Here is a 24,145-nt window from a genome sequence, read left to right as displayed (position 1 = left end):
ATTATACAAGTTACTAGAGCAACCCATGTTTAAAGGTGGTAATTAAAATTCATACTCACTAACTCACTCATTTTCTTACTAAGGAAGGAGAAATGAAAAATAATATAATTTACGAAGAACAACACCTTCTACCACGTTATCTGAAAGGTATTTTTCGAATGGATAGGTAGGGTCTTGTTTCCGTTCGTCTTTAGTTCAACTCTAAAGTTTTGTTTGGTGAATTTTGATTTGTTTTTGGTTGTGTTTATGTTTTTAACTTCTTTGTTAGTTATGTTTAGTTTTGTTGTCCCGATTAGATTGGTTACTGATGTTGTTTTTTGGGAGGATTTTCTGTAATCTCCTTTTTACTTATCTTGTAATCACGGTATTTTTTCGCAAAAAGCGAAAGTATATTAATAAATAAATGGAGGTGCTGCCCTCTTTTAGTATAAAAAAAAAAAAATCCACTCATTCAAATATAAATAATGGGAAAGCACACATATAATTATGTAGGTCGAAAGGTGATTTTTCTTGACGTATACCTATTTAACTTTCTTGCATATTTTGAACATGTACATAATTATGGTATTGGTTGCAGCTTTAATTTGAAAATAGTCTATGATTTCATAATTAATGCTATAGTTTGGATATCTATATCTGCAAATGCATAGTAGTACTTAGTTTACACATAATTAGATAATTCGTTCTATTAAGATATGTATATATAAAATTCATAGTATTTGAACTTCTCATTTGAAACTCAACCACTAATTAATTACAAAATTTGGATATATATATATATATATATATATATATAATTCTATAATACCATAATTATGTATATTTCAATTTAGATATGTATGTAATTATACTTTTGATTTTTCCTTTCATTTAAAACTAAAATATGATTATGAAATTAATAAAATATTTTTGACGTCTAATGCATATAATTACATACTTATGGACTATTCAATTCGAACATGTACACAATTACGTAATTATATATGTATATAATATAAGTTATCCAAACTAATATATGTATGTACATAATCACATAGTTTGCTTCGTTCAAAATATTTTTAAAAAATGTAGACAAAAGAGAAAATCTTAAATTTATTAGGAGTTTAACTCGAAAATTAGTATCCCTAGAAGCTAAAAATTTTTAATAAGTTAATAGACTGCTATACTAATTTATATCTATAATTTTAATACTTATTTGGTTATATAAATCGCAGGCTGATTATTACTTAATTATGTAAGTAATTGCTTCATTTCTATTAAGAAAGTATATAAGAATTAAATATTGGTTGTAGGGGCTTTAATCAAATTTGCTTAGGCTTGCCCAAGTTTGATCGGGTCAATCCGAGTCTTGCATTTCTAGTTTGAGAAGTACCTAGCTAGCCCGACTTTTGATCCAGGTCATCAAATTTCTAATTCGATGAGCTAAATCGGGCTAAGTTTAATAATGATCCAAACTAACTAACGTATGTGTGGGTGCATGTGCATATAACCATCATATGCAACCTAGAGTTAGTATTCTAATAAACACCTGAACATTTTTTAAAAGTAAATGAATAAATAGATTAATTACTTTACAAGAGTCAATGATGACTTAATACATTTTGACATGGCCTACTCTAATTCATACTCATTCATTTAATCTATTCATATTTAAATTGGTAGGATAATAACTGAATGGAATTATTTTATATAACTAAATATAAGTGTATAAATAAGTCATTAACAATTTGCCTATTTTGATCCGTATACATTAATTGAACAAATATAGAAGGCAAATATACTTAAATGACACTAACCCCTATCTCTCGGAGATACCTTGAATTTGGATTTGTATAGATTTGAATGAAATATAATACAAAACTACTTTAAAGTAGTATTTGGGAACTAGAAATTTTGAACTTAGATTTGGATCAGTGTGAATTTGGCAAAAATTTAGATATAATTTTAAATTGTATTTTATCCAAATTCACGCAAATTCAAATTCAAATCTTAAAATCCTAATCTCAACTACAAGATAAGTTTTGCCTAAATTTGCCTAAGTCCAAATTTAAGACCCTAAATTTATGGTACCAAGTGCAGCAAAACAAAAACTAATTAATTAATGGAGAGAGAGAGAGAGAGAGAGAGAGAGAGAGAGAGAGAGAGAGAGGCAAATGGGAAGGGAAATCATTAGCTTGAACAATACCAACCCTATGTTTGGAAGAGAGTTTAGATTTAGATTTGTGCGAATTTGGATAAAAAATAATTCAAAATTATAATTAAAATAATATTTAAAAATCAAGATTTCTAGGGTTGGATTTAGAGCTGTCCAAATTTGGAAAAAAATAATTTTTTTATTGTATTTTATCTAATTGTATACAAATTCAAATCCAAACTTTAAAATTTCGTACTTCCAATCACAAGATAAATTTTATTCATGTTTAAGGGTCTGTTTGGTATTATTTTTGTTTTCTGTTTCTATTTATGTATAATTAAGAAACAGATTATCAAAACGCGTTTGTTTATGCTGTCATTTTTCTATTTTTGTGTTGTCAGTTTTTTGCTGTTTGCGGAAAAAAAAATTTTAAAAACCAAAATTTATGATTTTCAATTGTTTTGACAACCTATTACCACAAATTTTAATATCCAGAAATAATTTTTTTTATTAAACCATTTATTTTATACACTTTTAAGTTAAAATTAAAATAAAATGATCATATGAATTTAAATATAGCTGAAATAAAAATAATTAAAAAATTTTCAAAAAATAATAATAAATCCAATTACAAAATATTTTTACTATTTTTCAATTTTCATGATCAACAAAATTTTTATTGCAATTAAGTAAAATAATTGTAATAATTTTATTTTTAATATAGCATTTTTTTTAATGTGTTCTATTTTGAAATTTTAATCATATTCCTTATAATATTATTTGATTTAAAGACAAAAATGAGAATTTTTTTAACTTAAGCTTTTAATTTATTTTAATTTTATAAATATTAACCAAATAGATAGATAGATTCTAATTAATTTTTAGTTTCCGTTCCTAATTTTTAATTTTTATTTCTAATTTATGTTTCTCTAATTTTTAACGGTCGTAACCAACCGATCCCTAAATTTAAGATCGAAAATTTATTTTAAAAAAATAAAAAAACTAATTAATGAAGGGAGACAAGAGAGATAGAGACTTGTGAGAAGGGCTTGAAATTTCCTACTATTTAGGGGACATCCTCCCTACAAAAACCTAAAAAGAGTCATAAATTAAAAAGGAAAAGGAAGGGGAAGGGACCTGCCTGTCCTGTACACACTCACACTCTCATCAATAGACCTCTGCCGTGTGGAATATGACATCCCCCTCTTTCATTTCATCACCTCACACCATTTTAAACTTAGTCAATAAAACTTTAATAATAATAATAATAATAATACTAGTGGTGTGTAACGCGATCTCGAGCCTACGGGATAAGAATAATTATTAAGCACAACAATTGTCAAATCGTCGTAAGAGTAAGTTACAAGCGATGTGGCATAACATGATTTGTTAAAATTTATTAAGTGTTTGAAATGAATAGCAAAACTCGAACAATATAAGATTCACATTTCTTGTATCATCACGAGCCTTTAAATTTAAGCACTTCCCTTAAATAACGGTTCTATGATTTGTGAGCTTCATATATAATTAAAAACCCCTTATCAGATATATGTACTATTATGGAGATGAGATGATGGACTTGGGTGAGAGTGTGCTGCTATTACGTAAATGGTGATTCCAAGTTTTATTTTGCGACTCGTTTGATAAACCGGTTAAATTTATAGACTTCATTCATTTGGGTTTGTCAATAATTTAATTACAAATTTGATTGATCTTTTTCAATAAATTTAGATTAAATTATTTATTCACTCATTTAATAAGGTTGAATTAAATTCAATAAAATTTGTTAAATTTATTTAGCTTGATAAGAGCTATGCGTGGATTTGTTGAGCTTAAACTCCATGTTGTATAGTTTTGGACAAACTACACGGTAAAATTGTATTGGAACTTCATTAAAATCCACACAAATCCAAATCTAAGGATAAAAGTTTAAGCTCTCAAACACTTATTAGTATTTTTTATTTTAATTTCTCTTTGCCAAATAAATCAATTCATTTGTGAATAGCTCCCAATAAGGACTTCCTAGTAACAAGCTTAAACAAATATATATAAACTCAACTTAACCTCGAGTTCGGTTAAAATTTTACTAAACAAACATAAGCATTGTAAAACTTGACTTAACTTAGCTCGTTTGCAACACTGAATATAGTTACGCCAGAAATCCCGATTTATTATATTTTTGTAAGAATTTCCTCGAGGCTGTATTTATCTCGTGTTGGCGATGTTTCGGATTTTGGATAGTTTTTCGTAGTTTAATTTTCTAGTTTTTAACACAATAATTTTATGGTGCAAACACAAACTTGTTTGTGGCTTTTTTAAACTTAAATTTTCTACAAAAGCTATATGGTTTTATAATGGTAGGAGGTTGCTCCTTATGCTACTATATATATATATATATAGGCTGACTCCAAACCTTTCCAAGGCACAATCAGTACTCTCTTTTCTTCATCTCCTTAACTTTTTCATCCATTTCTGGTTCCCTATATCCTTCTAGGAGCAAGCTTGCAAATTTTTCAACACCCTATCTATTTTCTGCAAGCTTCTTTTGGAGCTATTATGGAAAAACAAATATTTTTTTTTTTATTTTATTCATCTTCTTTGGGCAATCAAATACTATAACTACTATAATTCAAGAGTTTGTAAGCACACACAAACCCGAGTCCCGTTAAGTGATTCTAAAGAATGTGAACCGAATGACTATTTGCCCTATGAATTATTCTCCATAAGCGCAAAATCGATTTTAAGTACAACGCTGCTTCCACGCCTCAGCTCCGCTAGAGTAACATTCTTATTAGTTCAATTTAATTATTTTATATTGCGTTTTAATTTCTATAATCTTAAAATCAACTATGGCTACTCTTGATTCTACTTCAAAAAAACTAGAATCCAATGATCTATGTTCTAGGGACTCTTGGACCAGAATAATAATAATAATAATAATAATAATAATATTATTATTATTATTATTATTATTATTATTATTATAAACACAACCATTAAGTCACGGGGAGCACTTAAAAAAGTGTTTATACCACTTATCACTTAAAATAAACACTTTTTAAAAAGAAAAAAAAAAAGTTGCATTTGTCTTGGAGTACAACAAACACTTACTACAATAAGTGTTTTTCCATCACTTATAAGTAAGATTGTTCATAGGTGGGGTCAATTTTGTAAATATAAAAAAATTTAGTGATTATTTTATAATCAAAAAATTATTTTCGAAGATAATCTTATATTACTTTATTATATATTATAATATGTTAATTATCAATGAAAAATAATTCAATTTTGAAATGATTAAGAAGAACCATCTATTAATTTAAATCAATGTTAAAAATTTAAAATACTAATTTAATTAATAATATTATTTTAACATAAACTAATATGATAATCATATGTTAAAAATAAAAATTAAGAACAAAATTATTGTTAACCAAAAAATAATATTATATTATTTTTACTTAATAAAAATATTTCAATGTTAATTAAAAATAAGAGTTTATATAATTATTAATTAAAATTTTAATTAATAAATAATCATAGATTATTTTATTATGTATTATAACCTATTATTATCAATAAAATATAATTAAATTCTGGAATGAATCAAAAGAATCATCTATAAATTTAATTAATAATCTTATATTATTTTCTAATAGTAAATACTTAAATTTTAATTATAAATATTTAAAATAATTATTAATAAATTTTTTAATTAAAAAATATTAATAATTGTAATTTAAATATACTACCCTATAACAAAAGTAAGTATCTAGATACCACTTATTTTAAGGACAATCAAACACCACTTATAACTTTTAATATTTTTTTAATTCAACACTTATTATTAGTATTTACTAAATTTAGTATGTTTTCTACAAAATACTTTTGCATAAGTGGTTCCAAATAATCTCATATTGGATAGGCCTACGAAAGATAGAGACTATCCTCAGCTAAGTATTCTTAAAAGCGTACTAAATACATAGCTCCGGCAATCCTTTTGAGAATTATTTATTTGGTGTAATTTTCATCATTTTTGGGGTGCAATTTACCTGACATTTAGTTTATGGGAGGGCTTACATAAGACAAAGACCCCTCGCCTCCAATTCTCAAAGACATGCAAAGACATAGCCCTTCAAACCAAAGTAAAATTCCTTACGAATTTAATTTAACAACATATAAACATAGGCAAGACATATAAATAAATGAATTAAACAAGCATGTAATTGATACAAATATTCATGTAAAATTTACATGCAAGGTGTGTACCAAAATTCAAAGAGTCCAATAGAACCACTAACAAGAAGACTCAAAGTGATTTTGTTAGAATATTCATCTCTCAAGAGATAATTGAGGACCAAATAATCTCAATTCACTAAGCATTCCTCATAGAAGTAGTGCACACGCATACACAGGCTTGCAGACACATACACGCATAAAAAAAAAAGGAGTAAACACGCATTCATGCGGAAATAAAAAGCATACATTAAGCAAACCACACAAGAAAAACAATTGATAATGACTAAAATTAAGCAAAATGGGTCCTAAAAATTTTTCAAAATTTTAATTCCTATTTTCAGGATTTTTCTACAATTTTTAATGAATTTTCTCAAATTTATTTTTTTTGTAATTTTTGAATTTTAATTTTTTTGGGTTCTTTGGTTTAAAAAATATTGAAAGAAAAATTTTTTTTTAATTTTTTTTATGTGAAAATATGGGGAGTGAGTCATCTGGCTGAACCGTGTCAAACTGGTTCAATCAATTTGACCAAGTCAACAATAGCAACTCAGGTAGAGCCGAGTCAAACATTTGACCTAGTTCAAAGGAGAGAGGCAAGAAGAGCTTAAATTTGTCATGTATCAACCACCGATGGTGACACGTGGCCAGTCATGGATGGCCAAATTTTTTATTAGAAAAAAGAAAGTGACACATGGTAAGGTAACGTCATGCTGACATCACCTGTCACATCACTTGCCACGTGGCGTCACACCACTACTTAGATTGTTACACATGAATCATTGATATGACAGTGATCCATCCGTCCATATAAAAGACAAAATGAATGTCCTATATTGTGCCACGTCATTGGGTGACGTCAACCAAGATGTGCAGTCTTCAACGCGCCATGTGTCTCCACTCGATGGTGACACGTGTCCCACTACTTGAAAATTTTTAAATAATTAATTAATTAAAAATATAAGTATTTTTTAATTATTTATCTTCTTATTTCTTTCTCTTTCTCTTGAACTGTCTTATTTTTCTCATTTTCGTCTCTCTCATGCTCCCACACCCGCAGCAGCTTATTAGGTTGCCATGGCCACCACCATTAGGGGCAACCCCAGGTAAACCTATTACTCTCTCTCTCTCTCTCTCTCTCTCTCTCTCTCTCTCTCTCTCTCTCTCTCTCTAAATCTCTGATTTTGCTTCTCTGCGACTCTTCTAATCTCTTGACCTCTCCTTTTTCTATCTCTCTCTCTCTCTCTCTCTCTCTCTCTCTCTCTCTCGCACCCTATCTAGTCTCAATCTCTCATTCTCACTTTCTTTTCTCAATCTCTGACTCTATTTTCCTTTCTTTATTTCTCACTCTAACTTCTTCTCTCTCATTGAATCTCTTTTGTAGGTCAAATGAAAGGAGTAGGAGTTGAAAACTTCGAGCTCTCTACTTTTCAACCAGATCCAAGCTAGTTTTAATCTCACAAGGGGTCAGGTTTGATCTCTCTCTCACTTCTCTTAGGCTCTATCTCTCTCTTTCTATTACCTTCATCTCCTACAATTTCTCTTTTTTTCTTGCAAGCTAAATAGGGTGATTTGGGTTGACCAAGGTTAAGGTTCAAATTAGGTTAAGGTTAGGTTAACTTAGGTTGGGTTAGATTTAGTTCTCGATTAAGTTAACCTAGGTTTGGTTTGGGGCTTAGGCTTAAGTCTTAGGCCTCATTTAAGTCTGGTTTTGGTTCTAGGCTACTGGGTTAGGTCAAGTTAGGTTTTAATTTAGGCCAGGGTCTGGTTTGAGTTAAGTTGGGTCGGGATTGGGCTTATGCTAGGTTTGGGTTGGATAGGTTGGGTCAGTTTAGGCTAGGTTGGTTAGTGAGCTTGGATACTAGTTCAAGTTGGGTTATAGGTCTAATATATAATTCGACTTAGGTGAGTTGGGCTTTAGATCTAAGTAGGCTTTAGTTATTGAGTTTTATAAGGTCTAGTTGGGTTTTAATTAGGTCAAGGTCTGGATAGGTTGACTCAAGTCAAGTTGAGTTGACCTGGGACAAGGCAAGGTTGGTTTGACTTGGATTTTAGTCAAGTTTACTCAAATCTTAGGGTTAGTTTAACTCAAGTCGAGGTCATTTGACCCGAGTCATGGGTGGTTTGAATCGGGTATTTAAGTCAAGTTGACCCAAATTGTAAGGTCACTTTGACAGGGCCCTTGGGGGTTTTGACAGGGTTTTTGGTAGGCTTTTGGGTTTGAATAACCAAATCAAGACTTTATCTATTCCAATTTTGGGGTTCGGTTTAAGTAGTTAAATGTATGCTAGGGCAAATCCAAAAAGCACGTCTTTTCTTGAATCAAGCTCATTTTAAATTGAAAATTTTCAATTCAAGTATACTGCAGCTTAAATTCAATCATGATCTTTACACAATCATGCAACCCTCCATAAAACTCATTTAATCAAACACGAAGGATCAAAATGTCCAAAATATATTCATGTATACAAAAGAGAGTAAGCGTGTAACAACCTGATTTTTCATGCCATTTTTTTCCACATAAATTAACTGTAAAATTTTACTGTTCTGATACCTTTAAATATCAATTAAACCATCATCACGGTCCAGATAGGAATCGTGGAATCTGAGACACAATAAACTACCTATGCAGTGGAAAGCAGAATACATACAACCATGTCAATATACACAATACCAGAGTATCAGAATTTTTCCCAAAATATGCTTACATAACCATTTCCAAAATACCCTCATGTGGACCTAAGGACTACTCAAAAATGACTTCCCAAAAACACTCACCCTACAGACAGGGCAGTACTGTAGTCCCCTCTACCAGTGAGCCTAATCTGCTCGCCAAGATGGATCACCTGAAAAATGTTAAATCACTGGAATGAGACAACGCTCAATAGAACGAAATATGTTATTGCTAGTGTGTGGCAGATGAGTTTACATAATTATATAATCTGATTTAGAAGTATTGCAATAATTGAGTCCAAGAAAATACGTATAAATAATGTACAATATAGTTCATACCTATGTTACTTAACATAAACTATTTTTCTCAATTTTTTATTCATAATACTACTAATATTCATAGGTATGTCTATGTTTTCAGTAAATCTAGATATATATATATATAATAACTGAGAAAAATTTCTCTAGATGGATAACTGAAAGTCATGATTTAACCCCTCATGATAGGGTTGTGCGGCCCGTAGGTAGGACCTATCACTAGCTGGCTGACCAAAATAAGTCAATTGAACTCCTAAAGTCAGATCGGCCTCCTCAACCCTAACTAAAGGGGAGCTTGTCCACAACATAGGCATGATTGACTACTGATATTCACATACTATCTAAATTATGTGGTTGCACTTTGAACTGAAAGTAGCTACGGTACCATACTCTGCTGACTGAATCTGGTCCATCAGGGTCTGATATTATATATCTAACTGATATTTCTATATTACTATTTTACCATGATTTTGAAATAACCAAAACACTGTAAAACTGATCTGAATAATTTGAAAATTTGAATAATTGACTGAATATTTAATATCTGTATATCTAGTTATCTGTCTAAATATCTGAGTATCTGAGTGTTATGGTTCTGAAATCATGATATTCTGAAAATGCTGAAAATATATGTTTCTACATATATATATATATACGGTAAATCAAGTATCTTGGAAATCATATAAATCATGTATTCTTAATATTCTGTAAAATTTTTATCTGTGTACACTAAAAATTTATCATTTTATAGAATATGTATATTCCTTGATATGTTTTACTAATATACTATAAAACATGGTGTTTGTAGCTGCATAATTACTGTGCTAAACTGTTATGAGCCCATTCCACACAATTAAATTAATTAGATTCACATGCTCTGAAATCTGTATTTTCTGCTATACAAATATTGATAATCTAAATAAATATAATCTGATAAAACATGTAATTTCTATTGATAAACATACTAAAATTCTTAGAATAACATATTTCCCTTACCTAATAATTAAGCTCCCCTATTAACGTTACTATACCTCTAGCATTTATAATTCCATAACCCTGAAAATATTTATATATATATATATATATATATATATATATATATATGTATCCTATCAATCAACTAAATACCCTGAATATTCTTCATTTTTCCATTTTCGGAATTATAAACTATTCATTATTTACTTGGACTTTCGAAAAGATATCCACTGGGTTCCTCAATGCATTCCTATAGAGTCCCAAAATACCTTATTCCTGAAAAATATAATACCCTGATTTTACTTTACAAAATTCTAGTATATTCGCATCTAATACAGAATCTGGACTCAAATGAACTTGGTATTACTAACAATATCCTATTAATCTACTTACCCTGATTTTTGGATGGTTCCCAAACTTCTCAAATCAACATTTTCGTTCTGGTTATGTTGTAAAGAATCTCCCCAAGATCATCGTGGTAACTTTTGATCGTTGAACTGGGGAGAGACAGAGCCGGAAACCTAGAGAGAAGGCAGAGGATGCATTTTCTAGAGAGAGAGAGAGAGAAAAGAGCCTGAAATTTTCGTAGAAAATATGATTTTCAACCTTATATAGAAAGTTGGTCCATGTGGACTTGTCAACGAGACATGTCGCCTCATCAATGAATCAATGAAGGGATCTCGTCAACGAACATCGTTTCCTCGTTGACAAGTTTCAGACCTTTGAACAGGCCTCTCGGTAAGTTCTCGTCGACGAGACACATGTCCCCGTCGACGGTGTCTCGTCGACGAGCCCAATAGTCTGCTCGTCGAAGAGCACTTCTGCACTCGTCGACGAGGCCCTGCTGTACCCTCTTATAAAATTCCTTTTCTCTCTTGCCTTTTATTATTTAATTACTATAATTTTTCGGGTCTCTACAAATGGTACTTACCTCTAAGACCTTCTATTTTCCTACGCTTGTTCTCTATCAATATAGTTCTCCCTTCTTTAGATTCTTCTATTTTTTTTTTTTTTTCCTTTCTATTTTCTTCTTCTTTCTCTACGAATGGTTTCAATCTTCCCTTTTCTCTTAGTCTCTCTATCAACCTCCCTATTTTTCCTAGCCAAAATGTTCTCTCCCCACTTTTTGGATGATTTATAGCCCAAAAGTCGTCCTTCAATTGCTTTCCATGAATGGATTCTACCAATCCAAAGTTTTTTTCAATTTTTTCTCTAGCCCCTATTTATAGGCAAGCTAGAATTGGGAATTGCTCTCTTGGGACTGTAGAGTATGACTGGCATGGGAACCAGCCATATGGGGAAATGAGGAACTTAGAGAAGAGAGAGAGCGCAACTATTCCCCATGAGCAACCATGTGTGTGACTTAATTGAAGGCCCACAATGGGTATTTGACTACCTTCAACCTAAATTGAGCTTTAACTTAAAAGAAAAACCCCAAAATATGCCTTGTTGGTGGGTTGCCAATTCAAAATAAGGCCTATGGTGAGGCCTTAAATCACCTAAAAGCCCACATTGGGTTGCAATAAGAGCATTGGGCCATACTAGGCCCAAATCACCACATAACCCAAATTGGGTTATTCTTTCACTTAGAGCATAAAATTTATCCAAATTGAACTACTATTGTGATTTGACATGCCTTAATCGACGAAACTAACTTTAAAATGCGTTATGCATGAACGATGAACCCCAAATTGGAGTATCTGATATGCAAACCGCATGAACAATAATCTCGAGCGGATCACAACATCAAACACAAGCAAAGCTATACACCATGAGAAAATACATAATCAAACACAGTTGAGATAAAAATTTCCTCCCATATCTATTCTTTTGAACGAGCTTGAATGATCCTCTTCATCAATAGGATATTATCCTCTGCCTTTATATATTGTTGTGGGATGCAAGTTGCAGAATAGAAATTACCACCACAGCTCAACAGTGTGCAAGAGATTCAAAAGTTTTCCTCCAAACAGGATGAACCCCAAGGGTTCGTACATAAATATCAACTTGTTTCTTGTAAATGAAAGGGTTAACTTCAGCCATCCAAAGACACACCAGCCATGGCAGTGCTCACCCTAAAAGAGAGAAATCTAACTTTCTATTTTTGATTCTAGTGGATTCCAATTTCAATTTTAACTGTGTATCAAACGTTACCTCAGTTCTTCTTTTTATTTGATTAATTCCTTAGATCTGTAGCCTGGTAAATTATGGCATATAAACTTTGGTTTTGTTAAAGTAATATAAATAATAATTTAGGTCTAACAACAAGTCGTAGCTAACTTTAACAAAGAAAAATGTGAAATTTGTATTAAAGCTAAATTTAATTTAAAAAAGGCATTTTAAATGTATGACAACTAAAAGTACACAATTATTAGAACCCATTAATAGCGACTTTACAAATTTTAAAAGTCAAATGAGTAGATGTGATAAAAATATTACATAACTTAGCTTTGATGAAGAAACTATAGATAAAACTAAGAATGACGCGTTTCGTGGAAAAAAATTGTTGACAATGTAGAACATTTTGAACCTAAATAAAAGTAAAAGAAATAAACAGGAACAACTTTTGGATATAATTTTATAACAATTTTTTTTAGTTGAAGATGATTCACTTACAAAAAGTAAGTTGTGACTTCAATAGATATTTTTTTAAAAAAAAAAAAAAACAATTAGAATTGATATGTTAAATCTTTATATGGACTTGGACAAACATTCTTACAATGGCAACAAAAGTTTGATGACATTCTTATTAAGTTATGGGTATAAAATTAATAAATTAGATAAATATTTTTACAGTAAATTTTGATGATGATAATTATAATATGTTTGTATATTAATGATATGTTACTATCTAGTACCAATTCAAAAATTGTCAATTGAATCAAATTGTTTTTTGCTTCAAACTTTGAAACTTGGGGCAAGCAAATGTAATTTTTGCGTATAAGAATTTCATATGAATACAATGGTATTTGTTTATCCCAATTACATTATGTAGAAAAAGTCCAGTAGAAAAAGCCCTAAATTTTTTTTATCATTTAATCGCACGCCCTTTAAAATTCCTTATGATGCAATTTACAATTTAAGGAAAATAAAAGCAATCCTATTGCTAATATTGAATATGCCCAAAAAATGGGTTCTTTAATGCATTTAATAAATTATATACACCCTGCATATATTGTATGTAAATCAACTAGATATAATTGTTGTCTTGGACTTGATCACTGCATAACACTAAAAAGAGTGTTAAAATATCTTAAGAATACTCTAAATATAGATTGTTTTGTTGTGGATACCATACAATTATAGAAGTATTTTCTTTTCCCGATTGGATATCGAGCACAAGTGGTATCAAATCTACAAGTGGATATGTTTTTTAGTTTAGCCGATGCTTCTATTTCTTATTCTTAGAAATCTCAAAAATAAACATGTATAGCAAGGTGCACTGTTGAGACAGGGTTTGTAACTCTTGAGAAAAAGACTAATGAAATCAATTGGCCGAGGAATAAATTGGCGGATATTTCTTTATGAGTAAGACCAACCAAAACCACCTTTGTTTGTACATTGTGATTGCTTAACAACAATAGCTCGAGCAAATAAGACCTATAATGGCAGTAAGACATAATAAGATACTAGAAGAATTAATTGCATTCATAGTGATTACATTGAGTTATACAAGGTCAAAAAGAAATTTAATAAATCCTCTAACAAATAGACTAGCTAGAGAGCTAATATAAGAAATATTTAGTGGAATGGATCTTAGACTCTTAACATATACTGCTAATGATCACAACCCTACTCATGTGAATGAAAATCCTATTAACTACGTTTAATGGGTAATAACAAGTAATTGACTAGTTTGTTGAACACTATTATTTGTCTTACTCATTTCTATGATGTTGAAATAGTGTAAGTACAATGTTGTCAAGTTGCGTATATCTTTTAATAAATCTATAACTTTTTTAAGTTGTTGCAATTAATTGTAGTCACACATTTGATGGATTCACTAATGTGAATATGAATGTGGGACTGTTTTTTAGGAGAAGTTGTACAGCTAAAACTTTCTAGATCAGTGAAAATCTACATAGCCTATTTGTATCAACTCACAAGAAGCTTGTATTCATAAATGTCATATCAATTACGTAAAAGAAGTTGCAACAAGAATTTAAAATAAACTAGATAAGATAGGTACAACTTATATGAGATATGTTTAGTTGATTTCCTTTTGATATTGGTATAGGTTTATTTTTTCTTTCTTTTGGTTTGATGCGTGGAGTGTTTTATTGTCACCCATTGTATCATTTTCACAGTAACCCAACAATTTTTTTTTTTCTTTGATTTTGTTTCTTAATTTGAAACATGTGGTGGATTGTAGGTGATGTTTTGAACCATTAATTTCCTAGTTTAATTTTATGTTTATGGCAGCAATTTTACGGATTTTTTTTTTTTCCCCCTACTTTCTCATCCAAAATTTTCTGCAACTGCTATATTATTTTATGATTATATTTAAACAGTCAAATTTCATTATCTGAATCAGAGCCAGAGTAGAGGATACTCTTGTAGCCTATAATTGGGCTAGCTCTAGCCCCTTCCAAGACAACCAGCTCTCTTATTTTCCTCTTGCATTCTTTTTCATTATCTAGTACTAGTAGTTGCCTATATCCTTGCAAATTTTCCAACACCCTTCTACAAGCTTGTTCCGAAGCTATTCCCAAAAAACAAATTATTTTTTATTTTATTCATCTTGATTAAACAACCAATAATATATCCCCAATAGCTTAGGAGCTTATAAATGCACACAAAACTAAACCTCCCTAAATAATTCTAAAAACCAAGGAGTAACTATTTGCACCCTGAATTATTTTTTATCAATGCAAAATCAATTTTAAGGATAGTGATTCTCCCATGCACACTTCAGCTAAGCTATAATAATATTTTTATCAGTTAATTTAATTATTTTCCTATTATATTTGTGTGTTTGAGAGAGAGAGAGTAGCATTTGCCAAGTCAAGCTTAAATATTATCTGCTTGCATGGAGGGAAGAAGTTGCCAGATAGGAACAAACATCTTAACAAGCACTTGGCAAGCATAAAAAATTCTGTTGTAATGAAATTAATTCCAGTCTGTATTAGTGGGTTCCCAAGAATGGTGTTTCAATTTGTAAGCTTCTCGAATATTACTTGTTTGCGCAGCGTGCCAAATACAAATCAATATTCAAGCACCCAGTTTGGATTCAACTTGTGGGATGCAGTTTCAATTTTTAGATTCAATCATATTGAAATTTGTCTAAATAAACACAAACTCAAAATCCAAACTCTAAAAAAATGCATTTCAAATTTTGAATTTGTTTGTATTAAATTTTGTTCTAAATATATGCAAATTAAAATAAAATTGAAACTCTAAAAAGATGCATTTGAGATTTTGAATTTATCTGTACTAAATTTTATCTAAATGTATACAAATTCAAATTCACCATTATAAACTCTAAAGATTCAAACATAAACCCAATTTTAAAGGTGGGCAAGAACATTCCAAATATAGTGTTTCCTTGGAACAATTAAACCAGTGAGACTGGGCTCGAAGGATTGGAATATGTGGGGCGGGAGGTATAATTTTTGTGAATCAAAAAGCGCACAATCAACCGCCAATGAATTTGTAAGATTTTTGATTGGACAGATGCACATGAATGAACTTACAGTGGTACTAGTCAGACAGGTGAGGAGAAGAGAGATGACCAAAGATATCAGGAGAGGAGGACCAAATGGACTGCTCCCTGGCCTCCCAATACCCGCCCACGTACCGGTAGGCATCGCTTCCTTTCCCCTTTGCAAACCACTGTGGCTTCCATCCCCTCTCTTGCATCTTCCGAGCCTGAATTCCCCCAATGTCAGAACACATATTATTTACTTACTATTATCAATCATAATCCCATATATATGAGCAGAGCACTGCATACTGTTGACAACGCCTAGACAATAATTGATGACCATACATTTCTAACATGCCATATGTACACATTGAACAACAATACTACGATTACAAATATGTTCTTTTAGAAAAAAAAAAAAAAAAAAAAAAAAAAAAAAGCCATTAACAATCCGTTCAAAATCAATAAATTTTCTTCAAAAAAAAAGTAAAGTAAAGAAAAATAAAAAAGAAACTCATTTTTCATTGTATTTTCATTTAATAAAAAGTACTATTAAAATAGAAAGTTAGTTTTAATATAATTAAAAATTAAAAAATCAAAATATTAATCACGTGTAAAATCAAAATTATGTTCATGCATTTAGTATATTTTTTATTTTCTTTCTCAATTACCTTTATACACGAAAATAAGGATTTCTTAGTATTTTCCTTTCCTTTCCTTAATACTTTAGTGGAGCCTACAAAATTAGAGAAGTTACACAAGCATAACTGGATAAAGGAAGAAAAACAATGAAATGAAGCATGAACTGAGGAAAAGCTAGATAAATCAAATCAATGTAGGATAACAATCCAGCTGCTAAAACATGTAATGTAGTGACTTTTGAGATTTTTATTTATCTAGAACAGGATAAATCAAATCAAATCAAATCAAATCAAAGTATCATGACAATCCAGCTGATAAAACAAGAAGTAGTGCACTCTAGATTTCTATTTATTTATTAATCGTGTCTTTATTCCGGCTCACAAGGTTTGAACTCCGTATCTCATATTTCCAGCCCCTACTCTTTAGCCACTCAACATAGGCCCCAGAATCCTTTCTAGAAGTTATTGCAGTAACTTCCAAAACAATCTCCCCTGATCAAAATCATATTAACATACAGACGACTATAGGCAACCAGAAGGTAAGATAGAGCCAAAGCATGTATTTGCATATATCAAGTAAACACCAATTGCCATATTGCCTACAATTTACCTGCCGCTGCCGCTGCTCTAGCCGCAATTTCTCTGCATTTGCCATTTCATACTCCCCATTTTCTAAGCATCTTTGATCTGGTCTTAGCCTTGAATCTGTAGGTGGTAACTTCTCCTGCGAAGTAAATAAAACTGAATATTCAGTAATGCCAAAAAGATTGCAAGAATTGGTCTTTGGAAACTACATTCATTTATTCCAATTTCACAACTTAAATTTCCTCTAACACAGCTTCAAGATACCAAAATTGGTCCCTTTGCACAGAAATCCAACTGAATTGTTATGCTGAAACTGTAATTTTCTACACCAATAGTTGTAGAGGAAGATGGCCACAAGGTTGGAAAATTGCATAAAGTAATCAACTCATCCTTTGAAATCACCTTTAATCCAGGAGTGAGCTCATTCATTGTGATGGCAAAACGTGTTAGGTTATATCTAGTGGGGAACTTGGAAGGCTTGCTCCGCTTCCAAAGCATACGGGCTTCTGACAATGCCTCAGATCCCTTTCCCTTCTTAAAGTAGTCACCATCCACATAATACATGCTCTCATCCCATTTTCCAAAAAGAGTTGCCACTGTTTTCCCATTCCTATCTTGAACTATGCCATGTACCTACAAACAAATCAAATTTTTATTTAACATTAATGCTTATACTCCAGGATAAAAGTTCTGGTTAGCAACAGAACAGCTATGCATTTCATTTTCCTAAACATTTAGCAGAGTTGTTTTAAAATTTTTTGCATCGATCCATGAAATGCAAATAAAATGTGCAGAATAAAAAATCTAAGGAGGTGTTTGGGAGCATAGATTTCGAGGCTTGGATTTGGGTTACTGTGGATTTGGAAGAAACTCAATACAATTTTGTACCACATTTTGTTTGAATCCATACAAATCCACAAATCCAAAGCACAAAATACATGCGCGCTTTAACACAGGGTAAAAAAATTTTGCACACGGAAATACAAAAATTTCCAACCTTGTTTAGGTAGCTTTGGGATCTAAATGAAGAATCAAAATACAGAGCAAGGCAGATTCTTCCTAAGCCATTCCGCCAGTGCATATAGGACCATAGTCACAAACTAATATAAATGAGGAAAGCTCAAAGGTTATATAGCTAAAAATATATTAAATAGAGTATCACTTTTGCACTGCTTATGTACATTAATGCACTAATTTTTAAAATGTCATCGTCACCAATTTTCCAGTCTCTAAAGCAATCCAACTAGCTTCACTGGACTAACCACTGATCACTATGTTCAAGCCACCACTAAGACCCCAAAATTTTCAAATTTTCAAGACAGAAAATGAAGCTTTACTATTCTTACCCATGCTGGTGAGGAATCAGTCTTGGTTTGTAATTATTAATATGCAAGGAATCCATCTTACAATTAGTTGTTAGTAATTATTCATAAATGAAACTATCTAACAAACATGCCAATGGAAGGTACTAATGGAGCATGTCCTGCAGAAATTGAATGGTTTCGCTAAATCTTACTTGGTGCTTGATAGTACAAGAGCATCATTTGGGATATCTATCAGTGATGATGGATGCAGGATCACAAGTGATCATTCCAAAATTTAATGGATGCAATCATTACCCTTTGTCATCCACAACTGTGGGGACAACAGTCATATTTGTCATCCCATTCATGATAGTAGATTTGCAAACAGCATTTCTAAAAAAGAGAGAATGGAACAATGAAATTTCTGTATCCACCATGGTTGCACTAAAATATTCTAACAGTAGTTTATGGCCGCAGCATTCTCATGGTTAGAAAACACAGATAACTAATAAGACAAAAATAGTCACTATCAATTTTGTGGAGAATATTGTAACGGTTTACAGTGCCGCTCACCCCCACCCAAAAGCAACACAATAGATGATGTCATAAGTGGACTTCAACGCAAAGTATTCAGTTTCTACAACAACACAAGTAGTCAAGCATGGGAAACAGAGATCTGGTCAAGTCCACATATGTGTGGGGTTTATAATACAACATCAAACATCTATAACTATCAGTTTTAAGTGTGAGTTCATGCAGAACAATGAGACAGAGCACAATGATAAAATAATATTACTCTTTTTTAATAACGATATAACAGTTCATTTAAAAGTGGTAAAAGTATCATACTTCTGCACATCTTTTGTAAAGGTGAACATTGTCAAAGGTATCGAATCAAAAGAAATATCATACATGGGCAGACATGTCTGTATAAGGAACACATCGACATGGCAACCTATAAAATTTCTAACATATCATAGGATATGAATAAAATCCACATCCATCATCTTAACTCTCAACGAGTAAAATTATAATTGAATGGCAAATTGATTAGAATTAACCAAGATATGGAGATTAACAAGTTCTAACCTCTTAGAGATGAAAATAAATATCATAACCCACAATGATAGCATAAATTAATAGCTGAATTTTCCATCTTTTGTAAGTTGTGATGTTGTGTATTATAAGGAAAAGAACATATAAAACAAGTCAGAACAGCGTAGAAGAAATATGAAAACAAACTCCAATGTGCTGCACCAATAAATACGAAGGCAACTACCACTGCAACAGCGATAGCAACAGCAACAGCGACAGCTATACAACACACTATCAAAAATGACATTTCATTTTATGAAACCATAAATGGCAGCGAGAAAAATCATATTTCACGTAAAGAAAATAAAACAATACTTAATTCTCAGAAAGGAACATAAATACTTTCGCAAGTCACAACATACAAGACTTAAAACACAAAATTTTACATCTTTAAGAAATTCCTAATAAAATGCAGGACATTTTAAATAGTTCTGACAAAAGAAATAAAAAAGCAGAAGCTATCATTTACTTCAGCAAAACCAAAACACCTTGCACAAAACTAGGACAAGTAATTACTACTCATAAAGCTATCTCTTGTTTGAAACAAAGACACCAAATGGCTTGTGGAACATTGGTGGCAGCTTAAGATATGGTATAGATGCAAAGTTAACCAATGGTGATAGAAGGAATAGATGCAATGCATGGAAAGGCAAGGATCACTATTTCCCTAATAAAGACAGTTGCATGGATTAACTTTCTTCATCTTTAGTTGATACTCCTTGTACAATATAGAAAATTACAGATAATTTACTCTCCACCATCGCCATACAAGGGGATATCACATATCAAAAGTTTTAACCACATATTTCAGAACTGAAAACAACTTGGACTAGAAGGTTAAAAAGTAGGAAAGAAACATTTTGTATCTTCACCCTTCCTAATGCAAGAAATTTTTAACCTTTTCTTTATTTTTAACTTCTCCTAATTTTTTTAGGGGCCTAGCACCAAAAAATAAGGATCAAAAACTGCATTAGTGGTAAATATTGAAGAATCATTATCCTCCTACTGCCAAGGCTTATACTAACAGAGAGAGAGAGAGAGAGAGAGAGACCTGGTGAGGATTGCGATCTATGATGGACTGCTCCTTGAATTTAAGCTTACAAGAGTATCCCCGATTTCCCTCTATCCACATCGTACCATAATGATCACAATATAGTTTTCCCAATATAAGGTTGTATATTGATGTTGTTACCTGACAAAAGAAACACTACTTCTAAACTAGAACAGGATAAAGAAAGCGGTTCTCCAGTTAGTTATGCCATACCTTACTCCATTGAAAGATTTCCCCATCATCAAATTCCAAAGTCAAAACCCCGACAGGATCAATTTGAATTGAGCGACCCCAAAATTTGCTTTTTAAATTGGTATCGCCCCAAAACTTCCATCCCGTACCGTCACAGTGACATGCAAGGATCATAGGATGATGGCTAACCTGACCCCAACACACACACACACACACACACACACAGAAGAAGAAGAAGAAGAGGCTTAGGTATTTGACACTTGAATATTATAAATATATATATAAAACAAAATGACAAGAAATATAAAAATTATCAAATGCACCTCAAAAAAATTTTCAAAGACTAGAAATCTTTTGTAGTTAATGGACAGGAGACCAACAAAATGCAGTGAAGCATTGCTACTCTATATATTTATAGTTCTGCCAAAATAGATTCTCTTTTGGAAATTGGGCCTTCCTACCAACAGTACCATCATGGGTTGACCCACAAACTAACCCTTATTATTCAAACTTTGATCCTAATGCAATGTAAGATGAATTTTTCCTGCACGAAGAGGTTAATTTGTCCAAGGAAATGAAGGCTACAAGGATGGAGTTGTTGAATGAGTTAAAATTTGTTCTTTGAAAGAAGGAAATTAATTTAAGTGGGTTAAAGAAGGTGATTATAATTCTTGATTATTTTGTAGAGTTGCAAATGGTATAAAATGCAAAAGTTTCATTAAGCAATTTGAGGATAAGAAGGGAAAGTGTTTAGGACTTGGGAATCAAGCTTAGGAGATCACTTCTTTATGGATCTATATTCAGAGAAGGCTCTTGGTCGAGCCATAGTGGAAGGACTTTATCCGCCCCTATACTGGTGGAAAAGGCATGTTAGTTAGAGAGATCTTTTGAGGGGAAGGTTAGTTGAGTGTTCTTTGAGACAGATAAGGAGAAAGCATATAGGCTACATGGATTTACTTTGGGTTTCTGTCAGACTTATTGGGACATTATTAAAGGAAGATATTTTGAGGCTTTTTAGATCGTTTTTCGATAACAAGAATGTGGAAAGGAGCGTCGTTTATTATCTTCGTGCTTAATATAGATAAATCCATCCATTAAAGCAAAGGATTTTATACCTATTAACCTAGTACAAGTGTGTGTAAAATTTTAGCTAAGGTATTGGATAATATTCTAAGTGAGTTTTTGGATGATACTATTGCTTGTTATCAAAGTGTCCTTATATGGGGGGTCATCAGATTTTGAAAGTAGCATGGATAGTGAATGAAGTTGTCCTAGATGTGAAGCATAGTCATCGAAAGGGGACTGTACTTAGCTGGGTTTTAAAAAAGCAATGATAGGGTGAGCTAGAGTTTTAGGACTAGCATTAGGAAGGAAAGGGTTTGGTCCTAGATTGAAAAAATTGGATTAGGTGATTTCTTTCCTTCGCCATTTTTTTCCAGTGAGTTAATACTGTGTGAAGGTCTTAGGGTTTTGCAACCCTGACACATGATTTTAGTATATGTTTTTTGACTTAGAGGGTAGGTCGGTTAACTTGGATTCAACTATGTGGTTGTCATTGGGATGGTTTCAATATGTCAATATGACATTGTGGTTGGTCCAGATAGTATTCATGGTGATATTCTCAAACCTACAATGTATGATCATTAGATCCTTGGTGGTTACTTATATATGAATAAGAATGCTTTGCAGACATGACTTTCGAGGGAACACCAGGTGAGCGGCCTACCTCCCCCAACATCCTATTAGGTACTAAGTGAGCACCCTGAGGAGCACTCAAGAGCAGGCTTTTGACATCCTCGAGGAATGTCTTGGGCTTACATGTGGGATTAGGAGCCCCATGGACAATCCATTTGAGAATGATATTGCGTGGTACTCCCAGCCTGAAGGTTTGGGTGTTCGCCCTTCTTCGTCATCCGCTATACCGTTGGATAGACCTCAATTGTGTTGTGGGAATGAGAGTTACCTGTAGTGCTGGTAGAATGTGAGTTTATCTCCCTTACTGTTCAAGTCCAAATTCCTCAGTGATGACCTTAGTTGGATCAAGGGTTGTCGAGTTGTAAGACTTGACCTCTAGGTTATACATTTGGGTGTTTCCTTGGATAAGGATGAGTCGTTAACACTTTGGATGTATCTTGGCAAGGGCGATTCTTTTTGGCCATTCGAATCTTCACATCTATGACACTTGGTATCAGAGTTGATCTCTTGATCTTGCATGAAAATGAGATTGGTACTATTGGCATCAACTCAATTGTGGGAATTCCGTTTGTGACATTGAGTAAGGGAAGGACCAAATTATCTTTGAATAGTTGTCTAACTTGTGAATCTCAAAAGACTTGATTGTGCCTTGTGCCCTCGACAAGGGATAAGTATTGAATGAGGGAAAAGAAGATGAGAATACCTTGTGCCCTTGAGGCAGGTATTGTAACTACACTTTGGGAATTGTCCTATTGTGGTTTGCATTGGAGTTTGGATGGTTATCCGTTGGGACTTCGTGGTGTCCTCGTTCCACATGCGTAAGTGGTACTCTTAGATCCAGTGGAAGTGGATAGTTGGAGAAGCTTGCCAAGGGTGTCTTTCACAAAAATTTGGAAGTTCGTACCTAGACAAAGAGGTGATATCCTTGGATTTGTGGAGAAGAATAAGTTGTGAGAACCTTGGACACATAGTCCTTGAGCCACAAGTGTGGCTCTATGTTGGTCATAGTGGTAGTGTTTACCTGGTGGGGTATGGACTCGAATGGAACCACAAATGTTGCTCATTAGACTTCGTTGGAACCCAAGATGTTTTAATGATTTGAGTTCTAGGGGGAACAAGGTTGAAGACCACTATTGTGGAATTGACGAGAGCACACTTGCGTCATGTCCTTTTGGCCCTATTAAGACCTATGCTAGCAAGTCACAATGCCCTGAGGGCCTTTCCAGTTTTTTATTGTTGTGCAAGTTCGTGTAGCACAATTGATTCAGAGGACCGCTTTTTAGATGAAAGTTTGAGTTTGTGCTAGAGGGCAGTGATATCAGAATGTCAACCACGACGAACTATGGTTGAGATCAGTTTGTTAAAAGACAGGTGATTGGGAATCTTGAGCATCGATTTAGGTTAAGATTTGGAATGTATAAGGATAGGAAAGAATGTCACTTGAGGTGTGATATGAGCTTGAGCCTTGAGAACTTGAGGAAGTTCTTGTGGTCATGGTGTACCTAGATCTAAAACCAAATGGTTATAACTTCAGAATTGCGGGATTCATGAACACGTTAAATACACCATGAAGAATTGGGTTGTGAACCCCAAATGTTGAGA

The 24,145-nt window shown here is 32.3% G+C and overlaps 1 protein-coding gene across 3 annotated transcripts in view; it reads right to left on the bottom strand.

Moving 5' to 3' along the window:
* Positions 1–8,851: 8,851 nt before the first annotated feature.
* The window catches only part of LOC131162051 (oxysterol-binding protein-related protein 1C-like), a 31,826-nt gene continuing 16,532 nt past the window's right edge, over positions 8,852–24,145 (bottom strand). For 2 of the 3 annotated variants that reach the window (XM_058118171.1, XM_058118172.1), the window contains exons 6-11: positions 20,870–21,037; positions 20,657–20,797; positions 17,609–17,839; positions 17,232–17,345; positions 16,030–16,204; positions 8,852–9,216 (exon numbers count right to left, since the gene is read on the bottom strand). In XM_058118171.1, the coding sequence (XP_057974154.1) occupies positions 16,037–16,204; positions 17,232–17,345; positions 17,609–17,839; positions 20,657–20,797; positions 20,870–21,037 (822 nt within the window). In that variant the 3' untranslated portion in view covers positions 8,852–9,216; positions 16,030–16,036. Of the gene's footprint in view, positions 9,217–15,745; positions 16,205–17,231; positions 17,346–17,608; positions 17,840–20,656; positions 20,798–20,869; positions 21,038–24,145 lie in introns of those variants that run through there. The other variant, XM_058118170.1, reaches the window with a different exon arrangement.

Source organism: Malania oleifera, chromosome 8, assembly GCF_029873635.1.
Source record: "Malania oleifera isolate guangnan ecotype guangnan chromosome 8, ASM2987363v1, whole genome shotgun sequence".
NCBI classification, from domain to species: Eukaryota; Viridiplantae; Streptophyta; class Magnoliopsida; order Santalales; family Ximeniaceae; genus Malania; species Malania oleifera.
The sequence above is the reverse complement of the archived record's forward strand: the minus strand, read 5'-3'. Positions and strand labels throughout refer to the sequence as shown.